The sequence below is a fragment of the Petromyzon marinus genome, chromosome 28, assembly GCF_048934315.1.
Source record: "Petromyzon marinus isolate PM22_M1 ecotype Great Lakes invasive population chromosome 28, UKy_Petmar_22M1.pri1.0, whole genome shotgun sequence".
NCBI classification, from domain to species: Eukaryota; Metazoa; Chordata; class Hyperoartia; order Petromyzontiformes; family Petromyzontidae; genus Petromyzon; species Petromyzon marinus.
Window position 1 is genome coordinate 1,004,360 of NC_133694.1, and position 13,883 is coordinate 1,018,242.

General features: G+C 58.4%; 1 protein-coding gene across 2 annotated transcripts in view; it reads right to left on the reverse strand.

Annotated features, from left to right (window-relative positions):
- LOC116946850 (agrin-like) overlaps positions 1–13,883 on the reverse strand; it is a 156,263-nt gene that overhangs the window by 33,283 nt on the left and 109,097 nt on the right. For both annotated transcript variants that reach the window (XM_032962053.2, XM_032962054.2), the window contains exon 3: positions 6,223–6,270. In XM_032962053.2, the coding sequence (XP_032817944.1) occupies positions 6,223–6,270 (48 nt within the window). The remainder of the gene's footprint in view (positions 1–6,222; positions 6,271–13,883) is intronic.

Consider the following 13,883-nt stretch of genomic DNA (forward strand, 5'->3'; position numbering starts at 1 on the left):
CTGAGGCTGTTGCTGAGGCTGTTGCTGCGGAGGCTGTTGCTGCTGAGGCTGTTGCTGCTGAGGCTGCTGCTGCTGCTGAGGCTGTTGCTGCTGAGGCTGTTGCTGATGTTGCTCCTGAGGCTGTTGCTGTTGAGGCTGCTGTTGCTGCTGTCGAGGCTGCAGCTGCTGGCGTTTAAGGCGCTGGGAGCTCTGCTTGCTCATCAAGTGCGATTATATATTTTTCCTAGCGGCTCTGTTTATTTATCTCGGCGGCCGTGCGGGTTAATGACCTCCACCTGCGCGGAGTAAGTCACGACCGGTGTGTTTACGCGCGGTGTCGGCTTCTTTTTTCCCCTTCCCGCGAGGAGCGCGTGGAGCAGCGCCGCCTCCGCTGCTCCGGGGTTCGCTCCCCGCTTGGCGGAATGTCGACCCCTGGCTCTCGACCCCTGCGGCCCCACGGCCGCATTGCGACGGCTCGGCCCCACGTAAATCGCTCGCGCGCCCAAGTGCCGCACGTACGCACTGCCGCACTTAGCTCACCGATTAGAACGACTGTTGGCCTGTGGTATGCACACTGAAACATGCACAAAACAAAGACAACCCCCCCCCCCCAGAGTCTCAACAGACTGTTGGGGCAAATGCTGCTAGCGAGTAGCACCTATGAAGGCCGGCACAGCAACACGAGGGGGTGGGTGGCCAGCACCACTCCCGGCCGCCTTTGTTTCCCCAGTGCTGATGTTTACACACCGCACCAGCCACTCATTTAAGGCTGAGTCGACCTCGGGGAGGTCCGGGATGAGTTCAAATATAAACACACAGAGAGAATACACGCAGGCACATACAATACACAGTGAACACACACACACACGAGCACGGTTGGCTACGAAAGATGCGAAAGAAGTTCAACATACGTACACACACAGATAACGCAGATATCCGATACGTACAAAACAAGGTCAGTTCTGTGGTTAATTCAGCTGTCAAGGCTGTACTGGGAAGTCAGTCCAGACCTGTTAAGAAACTACGGCGAGCGAAGGAGGTGCTACAGCTGGCTGACAGGATGCAGCAGGCCCACTCCCACCGTCTCCAGCATCTCACGCCCGAGATGGAGGAGGCTTAACGCAGCCCACGTCCAGATGTTCGGAGCGTCCGTGGGGCGCTGCAAGGATGCACGCTGGCGGTCGTGGGTCGACCACCAGCGCAACTCCCACTAATGTGATCATCCCGGGGACAAACAGCGATCCGATATCCGACGTCCACCCACAAGTTTGTAGATTTGCGGAGCAATTTTGTGAGGTCCCGGTGGAGGAGGAAACCCTCGGTCCAAACAACAACCGGGGGCAATGGGGAGCGCGATCCTGAGACAGTTGCGGAGCCTCATAGGTTGAGGGAAGTTACTGAACCTCTGTGAGGTCAAGTTTATTCTGTTTAACTGGATGAGAACTACAGAGAATTTTCGTAAAACGACCGAGGCATTAGTCTGTCCGGTGATGCTTGCCCCGTTTAGTTTTAATTGCGGTGGAGGCCGATGTCCCCTCTGCCGAGGAAGTGTGAAGAGTGATCCGGAGCATGAGAGATGGTAAATCACGAGGCAGAGATGACCCCCAGAACAAGTCAGTAGATAAGGGAAGCGACAGTGTGCAGGCTGCCTTGCGTGACATTATCGTACCTGTTTGTACCACAACGTGAATGTAACAACGACTGGGAAATATCCCTCCTCAGCGTAAGGGCAGAAAGGTCCTGGCACGGATTATCCAACATCGCCATGCCAGGCAGCACACGGAGAAGCTTGTGGTTTCAGACCATGGCGGTACTTTAGGAATGCCGTAATCTCTGTCCATCTCCTACAGCGGAGGTGCAGGCAATTTCAACGGGACGTACATCTCCGATTAGCACGGTTGGCTGTGGACGGTGTGAAAGAAGTGCAACATACATACAAATGCACAGTTACATACAAAGACACGCGCATCGATACACACATTGTTCCTTTTCCTAGGCTCGTATAACTATTGCAATTTTAACGGTGATGTTTGTTGCTGGCCGCTTTACGTCTTAGGGAGATTTTGGCCCTGTGCTCAGCAGCTGAGTTTAAACAAACACAGACACAAAAACAAAGATCGCCCATATAGCCTGAAACAGATTGATGGGGCAAGTGCTGATAGCGAGCACCTACGGAGGTCGGCATGGCACACGAAGAGGTGGGTGGCCAACACCACGCCCGACCGCCTTTGTCTCCCCAGTGGCAATGTTTACACACCGCACTTGGTACTCATTTGAGGCTGAGTCGACCTAAGAGACGCCCAGGACCGGTTCAGATAATCGCCACTGGTGTTGGCCGTGAGCGGTAATCGAACCCAACTCACGGGCTCGTAGTGCGGTGTGCTAACCACCGGGGCACCGCTCCCCAACATGCACAGGGGCGCCAGGCACAGACGCACGGAGAGGGCTGGTCGCCAGGTCTCGGCGTGGAAGGCAAATGAAAGGGGCCTCGTTTGAAGTGCAGCCACGGGGAACAAAGTGTTTCTCTAATGCGAGTCGCATGGCGCACACACCTGCGGTGCCATCGCGCCCACATGCGCCCGCTACCTCAGAGGCAGGGGGGCGTGGGGGCGGGGAGGTGGTACGAGCCAGACCGCAACGACCAACCCCCCCTCCGCCCTCTGACTCACAGCGCACTCTGACCGCGGACGACACTGCCAGCGAGCGCTCTCTCAACCTATCTTCGTCTCTCCCCCCTAAGTCGACTCGGCTTTAAGTGACTACTCTATTCGGCATGCGAACATCGGCCGGGGCGTGCGCTCCGGCCACAACGCCTCCGCCTATTAAGGCCGACGCGTGCCGCGTCGGCCTTAATAGGCGCTCCCCAACAGCGCTCGCCCCGATCGGTCTATTCTGGCCGGATGCGCCGGGGTCCCAGCAATCCTCAATTCCTGGCCACGCCACGTCAGAGTCAATTAGTGTCCGAGCCTCCCTTAGGTCGGCTCAGTGGAAATGTTTGGCTTTACGCAACGAGGCACGGGGAATGTGGAGCCCGAACGCCATCCTCGGTGATCGCGCCCTTCAAACAAATCGCTCGGTTGTTGGCCCTGAGCCAGCGGTGGAAATTCCACATTCCTATGGTAAGGTCGAGATGACGAACAACAGCTGTGCACTTGGTGCCTATGAGGTGGCACTCCTTTAACCGACCCTCAGTGACGATGCGCACGAGTATCAATCCTCGTGCGTCGTGCCCAGGCCCCGCCGGCCAATGTGAGGGGGGGGGGGTGACTCTCTTGAAAGAGTCTCGGGAGACTCGGCAAAGGCTCTGGTGGCGAATGGCGGACAACTTTAGCGTGCAATTCCATCGTCCGGCCCGCGAGCTGGAGCCGAACTCGCAACCCCTGCGCTCGCGAGCCAGGTGCAGCCGCTCGCAGCTACGCTTTACAACAACAAAACGTGCACGCGTGAAAACAAATTTCTGAAAAATACCGAAGATGAGCAAAGATGAAAAGAAGCCATCCTGCAAGAACCAAAACATTCCTCTACCCAGCGCCCCCCCCCCGCATCCCGCCCCCCTCCCTGCAACCCCCAGGGCAGCACTGCCCTCTGTTCCTGAGCCAGAGACATAGGAGAGGGGATTAAGATCACGTGACCATGCCCATCCCCCTCCACAACTCCACACACTCCGCTCCCCAACCCCCCCTCGGCAAAATAAAAACCCCCACAGAATGGGATTTACGACGGAAAACATTGCGAAGCGTCTAGCAGTGGTGGTGCGGTGGGGGTGAGGGTCTGGTTGAGATAAGGGGCTGTGGATAAGATAAGGAACTCGCACGGGGGGGGGGGGTTCAGGTTAGAGTTGAGATTTAGAGTTCGAGCTGGGGTTAGGGTTAAGGGGAGGGGTTAGGGATAGAGCTGGGGTTAGGATTAGAGTTGAGGTTAAGGTGAGGGATAGAGTTGGGGTTAGGCTTAGAGCTGGGGTTGGGTAGGGTTAGAGTTGAGGTTAGGTGTAGAGTTGAGTTTAGGATTAGGACTGAGTTTAGAACTGTAGCTGGGGTTCGAGACGGGGTTCAGGGGAAGGCTGATGCTGCTGCCTTCCTGCACCATACGGATGTCTGCCTCTCGGGCAACAGAAACTAAACCCTGGTGCTCTTGTTTCTGAAAACCACGGTGATCTTCCTCTAGGTTTGCTCAAGCAGCAGCAGCAATTAAAATTATTTTTAACAAAACCGCAGTAAAGGAGAGAGCGAGCAAACGTGCTCCCGCCTTCGGCTGGCTCAAGACTCCGGGGTGGAACAGACTGCTACCCACGGTTTGTGTGAGCTGCAGGATAGGGTTGGCGGGGCACGGTAGGGTGGAGGGTCAGTGGTGGAGTGAGGGGGGGGGGGTTCAACGGGGGAATTGGATGAGCAATCCGTGATTGAGTGAGTGGTGCGGACTCTGAGTCACGATCTGGGTACAGATCGTCTCGAACCAGGGGTGATTTTTCGCGAAAAAATCCAAAACACATTTCCTCTGTTGTCCGCTGTCGTCCCCCCACCTCTGCCCCCCCCCCCCAACTGAACTTTTTCAAACCCCCCCCGCCACACACGTGTGGCAATGATATTAGGGATGCTCGATTACGCGAGCGATCAGCCCCCGGGGGCCTCTCCCCGCGGGCAAAATAACAGGAAGCTAATCCCGAGAGGTGAACACGGAGACCCCAGCGCCGGCCCACACATTGCCAACTCGACTCTCAATTTCGTACGGAATTCGAAAAGCAACTGGCAAAACATTCGAGCGGTGCGTTGAGTGTAGCCGTACCCCTAACTCTTATAACCACGTCCAACCAGTCACTAGCCCTAGGTGAGTGAGTGAGTTGGTTGGTGAGTGGGTTGATGAATGAGTGGCTGAGTGATTTAATAATCGATTGGGTGAGTGAATGCGTTGGTTGTTGGGTTGGTTGTTGAGTGGGTGGCTCTCTGTGTGAGCGCGCGTGCCCGTGTGACGGCCGCGCCAGGTGAGTGTAAGTGTGGTGGGTGAGTGTGGCTGAGTGTGAGTGAGTGTGAGTGAGTGTGAGTGAGTGTGGCTGAGTGTGAGTGAGTGTGGCTGAGTGTGAGTGAGTGTGAGTGTGGCTGAGTGTGAGTGAGTGTGAGTGTGGGTGAGTGTGAGTGAGTGTGAGTGTGGGTGAGTGTGAGTGAGTGTGGGTGAGTGTTGGTGAGTGTGAGTGAGCGTGAGTGAGTGTGGGTGAGTTTGGGTGAGTGTGAGTGAGTGTGGGTGAGTGTGAGTGAGTGTAAGTAAGTGTGGTGGGTGAGTGTGGGTGAGTGTGAGTGAGTGTGCCTGAGTGTGAGTGAGTGTGGGTGAGTTTGGGTGAGTGTGAGTGCGTGTGGGTGAGTGTGGCTGAGTGTGAGTGAGTGTGAGTGAGTGTGAGTGAATGTGGGTGAGTGTGAGTGAGTGAGTGTGGCTGAGTGTGAGTGAGTGTGGGTGAGTGTGAGTGAGTGTGGGTGAGTGTGAGTGAGTGTGAGTGAGTGTGGGTGAGTGTGGGTGAGTGTGGGTGAGTGAGTGTGGGTGAGTGTGAGTGAGTGTGGGTGAGTGACTGTGAGTGAGTGTGGGTGAGTGTGGGTGAGTGTGGGTGAGTGACTGTGAGTGAGTGTGGGTGAGTGTGGGTGAGTGTGGGTGAGTGACTGTGAGTGTGGGTGAGTGTGGGTGAGTGTGAGTGAGTGTGGGTGAGTGACTGTGAGTGAGTGTAGGTGAGTGTAGGTGAGTGTGAGTGAGTGTGGGTGAGTGACTGTGAGTGAGTGTGAGTGAGTGTGGGTGAGTGACTGTGAGTGAGTGTGGGTGAGTGTGGGTGAGTGTGGGTGAGTGACTGTGGGTGAGTGTGGGTGAGTGTGGGTGAGTGTGGGTGAGTGAGTGTGGGTGAGTGTGAGTGAGTGTGGGTGAGTGACTGTGAGTGAGTGTGGGTGAGTGTGGGTGAGTGTGGGTGAGTGACTGTGAGTGAGTGTGGGTGAGTGTGGGTGAGTGTGGGTGAGTGACTGTGAGTGTGGGTGAGTGTGGGTGAGTGTGAGTGAGTGTGGGTGAGTGACTGTGAGTGAGTGTAGGTGAGTGTAGGTGAGTGTGAGTGAGTGTGGGTGAGTGACTGTGAGTGAGTGTGAGTGAGTGTGGGTGAGTGACTGTGAGTGAGTGTGGGTGAGTGTGGGTGAGTGTGGGTGAGTGTGGGTGAGTGACTGTGAGTGAGTGTGGGTGAGTGTGGGTGAGTGTGGGTGAGTGTGGGTGAGTGCACCTCACCTTCCACGACGCTGGGAGGGGTATGAGGCAGCTCCGTTATGGGTTTATCTGCAACAACAACAACAACAGCAGCAGCAACAGCAGCAGCGGTCAGTGAGCAGCGCAGGTACAGCAGAGCACGCGGGTCGAGTGAGATGGGACTTCTCGTGTCAGGTGGGACGTCTCGTGTGAGATGGGACGTCTCGTGTGAGATGGGACGTCTCGTGTGAGATGGGACGTCTCGTGTGAGATGGGACGTCTCGTGTGAGGTGGGACTTCTCGTGTCAGGTGGGACGTCTCGTGTGAGATGGGACGTCTCGTGTGAGATGGGACGTCTCGTGTGAGATGGGACGTCTCGTGTGAGATGGGACGTCTCGTGTGAGATGGGACGTCTCGTGTCAGGTGGGACGTCTCGTGTGAGATGGGACGTCTCGTGTGAGATGGGACGTCTCGTGTGAGATGGGACGTCTCGTGTGAGGTGGGACTTCTCGTGTCAGGTGGGACGTCTCGTGTGAGATGGGACGTCTCGTGTGAGATGGGACGTCTCGTGTGAGATGGGACGTCTCGTGTGAGATGGGACGTCTCGTGTCAGGTGAGACGTCTCGTGTGAGATGGGACTTCTCGTGTGAGATGGGACGTCTCGTGTGAGATGGGACGTCTCGTGTGAGATGGGACGTCGCGTGTGCAAGGAAGTACAGGTGTCGGTTAATACGTACACAGCAACCCCATGATGACACGTGTGTGTATGTACAAACTCTGATACAAATATAATAAAGATCCCTCGTATTGTCTCAGCAGACAATTGTGGCAAGTGCTGTTCGCGAGCGCCTATGAAGACCACCACGGCACACGAGGGGGTAGGTGGCCAACCCCACGCCAGGCCACATTTGCCTGCCCAGTGCTGATGTTTGCTCACTGCGCAAGGTAGTCATTTGAGGCTCAGTCGACTTTGGGGAAACCCAGGACAGGTTCACATATTCGCCACTGGTATTATGTGGCGCACACTACTGGTTCGTGTAGAATGTTCTCCATCTCTGACGGCTGCAGCGTGTGTTGTGTGCGAGTAAGCCAAAACTAACATGGCACATTACAGCGTGGGCAGCGAGCCGGTGGGTGGGCGAGCAGTAGGAGACACGGGGCGTGTGTGGGTGAGCAGTGGAGTGGGTGAGTAGGTGAGTGGGTGAGCAGTGGAGTGGGTGCGTGGGTGTGCGGGTGAGTAGGTGAGTGGGTGAGCAGTGGAGTGGGTGCGTGGGTGTGTGGGTGAGTAGGTGAGTGGGTGAGCAGTGGAGTGGGTGCGTGGGTGAGCAGTGGAGTGGGTGAGTGGGTGAGCAGTGGAGTGGGTGAGTGAGTGGGTGGGTGAGTGGGTGAGCAGTGGAGTGGGTGAGTGAGTGGATGAGTGAGTGGGTGCTTGGGTGAGCAGTGGAGTGGGTGCGTGGGTGAGCAGTGGAGTGGGTACGTGGGTGAGTGGGTGCGTGGGTGAGTGGGTAAGTGGGTGAGTGAGTGGGTGGGTGAGTGGGTGAGTAGTGGAGTGGGTGAGTGAGTGGGTGAGTGAGTGGGTGAGTGAGTGGGTGCGTGGGTGAGTGGGTGAGTGAGTGGGTGGGTGAGTGGGTGAGTAGTGGAGTGGGTGGGTGAGTGGGTGAGTGGGTGAGCAGTGGAGTGGGTGAGTGAGTGAGTGGGTGAGTGGGTGAGCAGTGGAGTGGGTGAGTGAGTGGGTGAGCAGTGGAGTGGGTGAGTGAGTGGGTGGGTGAGTGGGTGAGCAGTGGAGTGGGTGAGTGAGTGGGTGAGTGGGTGAGTGAGTGGGTGCATGAGATCGGGGCCCGTAAGTGGGTGAGGTTTCGGTGATTTCTCTTTTTCGAAAGAAGCGAGTTTTCAAACACGAATGTTCAAATCAATCGGGTGGTCGGGTGGGCTCAGAGCGCCGAGTCGGTACCGGAACATGCCAAGCTGTGTAAACAGGACACTCCCTCAATATGTAACTATCCATTCAGCGCGGTTTATCTGGAAATATCAAAAACATACCTATTTTCGTGATGTTAAGGCGGGGGGTGGGGTGCAATTGCCACCCTGATGAGTCAACACCCCACCAGCTCCCCGATGTGCTGAACGATGGTGAACAAACAATGCAGCACCGGCTAAGGGGTAAGAAGTACGAAGCGACGCAGCCACGGCGCGGGACTCACGGCGGCGGTCGTGTCACCGGGTTCAGAGGAAGTCGCCGCATCCCGACACTCCGTGTTCAGATCGAACCCCCGGTCGGGCGGTGCTGACCGCCACCGTGAGACGCGAGGCATTTAATGGCGTCGCCGCTACGAGTGCGCGGATATCAGATTGTGTCCGTGCAACAAATTCGAGAGCGGGAACACAAACAGGAAGCACTTACGGAGCTCACGTGCGACGGGAGCAACGCGTGTGCGCGCTTTCCGCGACTCGTTGGAAAGGAACAACGTGTGTCTTGCTCGTAAACACACAACAAACACGCGCGCTCCACGCACAACACTCGCGCGCAGGCGAGCACGCTTGGCGCGGAGTCGTTCCCGAGTTGGGTCTCGGCGAGCGCTCTCCCGTCTCGCGTCTCGCGCGGTGCCTCGGTGCACGTCCTGGAACAAGGAAACGCCCCGTGAGGGATGAGCCAAAACACTCCCGAGCAGCGGCCACCTGAGGAGGAGCCTTGAGACTCTCAGCGAGGCCTCGCAGGGTAAACAATGAATACCTATTACTGATTCGCGATGGCGAGATGTTAACTACCTCGCCTGGTATACATGAGGTCGTGGGTTCACTCCCGACCCTGACGCCTGCTGTATATTTGGAGCTTGCAGTGTCTCTCTCGCTGTGGTCACGTGGATTTTTCTCCGCGTCCTCCGTTTCTCCCCCCTCCACATCTACAAACATAGGTTTTGAGTATTTGGCTTCTATAAATTTGCACATGATGGTAAGCCACTAAGTTGAGCTATCATTTGTGGCCAAAGGAGAGCTCAGTGGACCTCACCTGGTGAAATGAAAATAGTTTAATTGAGCTTCAGATCCACAAAATGTCTAAGTCAGTATACATTTCTATGTATGCGTGTGTCCGTGTGCCTGTGTGTGCGTCTGATTACGCGTCTATCTTTACGTCTGTGTGTCTGTACATCTGTCTCTGTCCATCTTTTTGCTTATCTGTCCATCTGCCCGTGTGGATGCCTGTCCCATGAATCAGCGACTGGCAGAGCGAGCGAGCGAGCGAGAGAGCGGAGACGCCGGAGTCACCGTGTCCTGGGCCTTGGACGCGGTGACCCACCGGAGCGGGGTCACGGGGTTCGTTCGGCAACGAGCCGCGACGGGGGACATTTCGCTCCTCCGTCAAACCGCTCCTCTTCTCCAAAGTCTCACTTCCTCCCGACCCGCACGCACCGAGGCACCACGCGAACCTTGAACCCGCGCCAAGCACCGCTTTCATTTGCCAGATCCCAACGGAATGCCTCGCCGAGTCATGGCGAGGTGGGTGGTGGTGGGGTGCGAGTCGGGATGAGGTTGGAGGGGAGGGCAGTGCGATGGGACGTGCGGCATGGAGACAGACGGAGCCCGGGAGGAGATGGACGGGCGAGGTACCTCAAGTTACGGGGATGACACTTGCTGCTGCAACCGAGTTGCAACTCACGCTGGCCTACAGGTGCAGCAGGTGTAAGGGGCGGTGGCGTGCGTAGCGTGGTTGGCATCATGGACCCACGGCTAAGGAATGAAACGGACCCCCCCCCAGCCTCCCGCCCTGTCCAAGTTACCCCCCCCCCACCCCCAACACTCTTTGTAGCGCGGTGCCTGGGCCCCTCCGGCCCATGGGCCCCTCCGGCCCATGGGCCCCTCCGGCCCATGGGCCCCTCCGGCCCATGGGCCCCTCCGGCCCATGGGCCCCTTCGGCCCATGGGCCCCCGGTGCAGTTGTACCGCCTGCGCGCTCGGTCGTCTTAATAAGGCGGCGGTTGTGGCCTGGGGTGGCCGGGGAGGGGTGGCTGCAGCTGGAGCGCGAGGTTGCGGCCCTGCCATCCCAACGTGACGGACGAGGCGGTGGCGAGCGGATGAGTTCCTGGCCCGGGGCGAGGGCCGCTACCACCTCCTGCCGGGGGAGGGGGGAAGTCAATTCTGGCCGATCGCGGCCAATGGACTATGATGGCTGGGAGGAAATGGCACGCGGGCCCATTAATTGGCAAAATAATGCGCGTCGCAGCTGCGCTTTGGCCTAGATTGTTGAGGCGGGGGGGGGGGGAAGAGCGGCACTACGTAAATGGTTGTGATTGTGTCGCTTTTGTTTATCGTTCGTGCAACTTCACGGCAAATTTAACCGCGTTACAACCACGTCGTAGATATGGCACGAAACTACGAATACGGCTCCCAACAACAGCAATTACCGATTGCAATCGCGTTCCAAACAGCGGCCACTGAAGCCAAACTCGCGTTACCGTCTCACAAATCCCACTCCCAACACGACAACAACAAACGCCCGCACCTTGCCCCAGCACGGGCGATCTGCCAGCAAACCTCCTAGCGAGCCACAGCACCGGTTTTAGACCGCTCGCATCAACGATGACGGTCGTAAGGAACGAGCCCGCGTATCCGGTATCGTTGATACCAATATCGGCCAGACTCGCCGTTGAAACATGGGACATTTTTTGCCCATAAGTTTCCACGGCGGTTCCATGCGGCCGAGCAGGCCCCGTGGACCCCCCAAATCCGCGCGAGAATACCCAAACTCCAAATACCTAAACTTCTAATATACAGCAGGCATCAGGGTGGGGATCGATCCCACGACCTCCTGTAGACCGGGCGAGGTAGTTAGCATCTCCTAGCCACCATATATTTTTGTGGAGGCCTGAGCCTGGCCAGCGTGCTTGGATGGGTGATCCACCGCCTGTCAAGTGGCGATGTGGTGGACAGCAGAGGGCAGTGCAGTAACATCAACTGTTAGACTGTACTTCTGTGCTCTGCGCGTGCTCCCCTTCAACAACATTTTTTTTGGTACCATAGATCACAGCAGGCTCCCGCTTTGTGGCAGGGTGGTTCTTCCACCGCGTTATGAAGCCAGCGACCTGGGTTTGATTCGCAGCGATGGCTAACAGTGGCAAGTGATATCTAAACTGCTCATGGACCTCCGTCCCCACCAAACATCCACTGACCAGTGCGATCGACAGTCATAAGAGCTCTATGATCGGAACGCCGTGGGCAGGCCCTCATCCAGCAATAAAGTGACATACGTGGCGTACTGCGCGTGTGTATGTTTGTACTGCATACTCTGCGTACTCGTGTGGAGTGGTAGTCTAAGTGGTTAGCCCGATGAAAACGGCGACCCGAGTTCGATTCCCGCTCACGGCCAACATCAGTGACGAATATCTGAACTGGTCCTGGTCCTACCCGAGGGCGACTGGGCCTTAAATGAGTACCTGGTGCGGTGTGTAAACATCGCCACTGGGGAGACAAAGGCGACCGGGCGTGGTGCTGGCCACCCACCCCTCCTCGTGCACCGTGCCAGCCTTCAAAGGTGCTCACGAACAGCACTTGCCCAAAGAGTGTGTTAAGGCTGTGCGGGGGATCTTTGTATCAACAACATGCACATGATCATTCACTGCGAAAACAAAACTGGCAATTCCCAAAGAAGAAAACATATGGCCAACGTTTCGGGTAACGGCCCTTCTTCGTAGCACGTAAAAAAGGGCCATCGCCCCCGAAGTGTTTTTTGTTGCGCTGTTGCGTCGGTGCCAACGCCCAGCATCGCCAAATAACGGGGCAGCTACAGACGGGAGAGCTACCCGGGCGGCGGAGTGGCAGGAGGCGTGGGGGGGGGGGGGGGGTGTGGGGGAGCCGGCCGCCTTACACTGCGTGAACATGATCACGGCGAAGCACAGCGTGGCGGCCGCTAGGCCGACGAGCAGCGCGTTGCAGCAGCTGAGAAGGCAGCGCCACCCTCGCCGCCTCCTGCCGGGCGGAGGCCTCCACGGCGCGGCCGGCGTCTTTGTCGGTGTCGTCGTCATCATCATCGTCGTCGCGTCTGCCTGGCCCCCCACCCACATCCCCGGGGCGCCCGGCCAGCCGACCCCCCGGCCCCCCCGGCCCGCCCGTTTGCCCGCCACCTTGGCCGATCCGCGAGCGGCCATGCCCACGTCTGGCTCCCTGCACAGATGCCAACACGGTCGAGTCCTCCTGTCCGCCTCTGGGAGTCTCGATGCTGCCTTTGGCTGTCTTTGGTTGTCTCTGGCGGTCTCTGCTGCCTCTTGCTGTCTCTGTTGTCTCGAAGTCGTCTGCTGTCTCGACGTTGTCCCTGGCCGGTGAAGGGCAACTCGGGGCAGGGCGAGGTTCCTGTGCCCGGGCCGTGTTCCCGAGCCAGTGGATGCGTGGGCACGCGGCCTAGGCCTGGCGGTGTCACTTCACGGTCTCGAAGCGACCGGGGCGTCACGGAGTCACGTGCTTGCGCAGTGACACGCAGTGACGCACAATCACGCGTGCGGTGACGCGCGCAGGCGACACGTGACAGGTGCGCACGCTGACACAGATGCACACAGTCTCACGCAAAGACAATGGAGCAGACACGCAACGACCCAGGTGTTCACGCACGCGCGAAATGACACGGACGCACACACAACCGCACGCGCGGTGGCACTCGCAAAGCGTATCTGGCACGTCTGGGCCTTCGAGCGATTTCACATCCCCGGGCTTAAACCCGCTGCGCGCCCCCGTCTTCGAGGGGACGATGACATCAGCGATGGTGCAGAACGCAGCTCTCAATTCCCCACGCTCCCCCCGTGTCCTCTTCAATCTCGTTACCGTCGCTCTCTCCCTCCCCTCCGTCGCCGCCCCTCCGGCTAATCGCGTTATGGCCCAGGCTGCGCCCGGTCCCCTCCACCGTCGACGCCCGCTGTTGCTGCTGCTGCTGACACCGCGACCTCGGGGCAGGGTTCGGATCGCGACGCGACCACCACCGTTTCGCCGTGGCCTTCCCAAGCTGCGGCTGTTCCCCCGCGGGCTCTAATCGACGCGATCCCCACGTCTTCTTGAGTCGCGGGACTACGAGGGCCACGGCTCGGGATAGAAGACTCGGGCTAGGCAGGGCGCGTGGGCGCGGGGTCCACGAGTTTGAACGGCGCGGCGGGAATTCCCGAGTTCGAGTTTAGAAACGTGGCGGAGTTTACATGAAGGGGTCTCGGCCCGCAACGGTGTCTCGCTCTGCCCTGACCCCGCCAGGCCTCTCACGTGGACCCCGCGATCTCTGACACCGTCGACACCAACGTCACGGTCGACCGTCGTGGCGCTCCCCGAGTCGCGCGAGACGCGGCGAGTTTCAAACCTCGCGATGCCAAAAAGACGCGGCCGACGACGACGTCACCGGCGACAGCGGCGCCCGGACGGAACGGGCCCCCCTCCCCCTCCTCGCGAAGTGGCGGAGAGAATAACGAAAACAAAAACTCCCTGAGATATTTAAACGAAACTAAAATCGCACCGAACAAACCCGCGGACGGCTCAGCGGGCTCGAGACGCAGCCTCCGGTCGTGGCGCGTCGAGCGGCGAGTGCCGGAGGTGGCGGCCGGCCGGGAGAGGCCGCCGCTCACAAGGGGGGTCCCTGGGGGCCACGTGCGGCGTGGGGTGCGGGGGGAGGGGAGCGGGGTTGAGGGGAGCCAAGGAGGGGGGGGGGGGTGCGCCTCGTTTGGCTTAACGAGGGGCCCC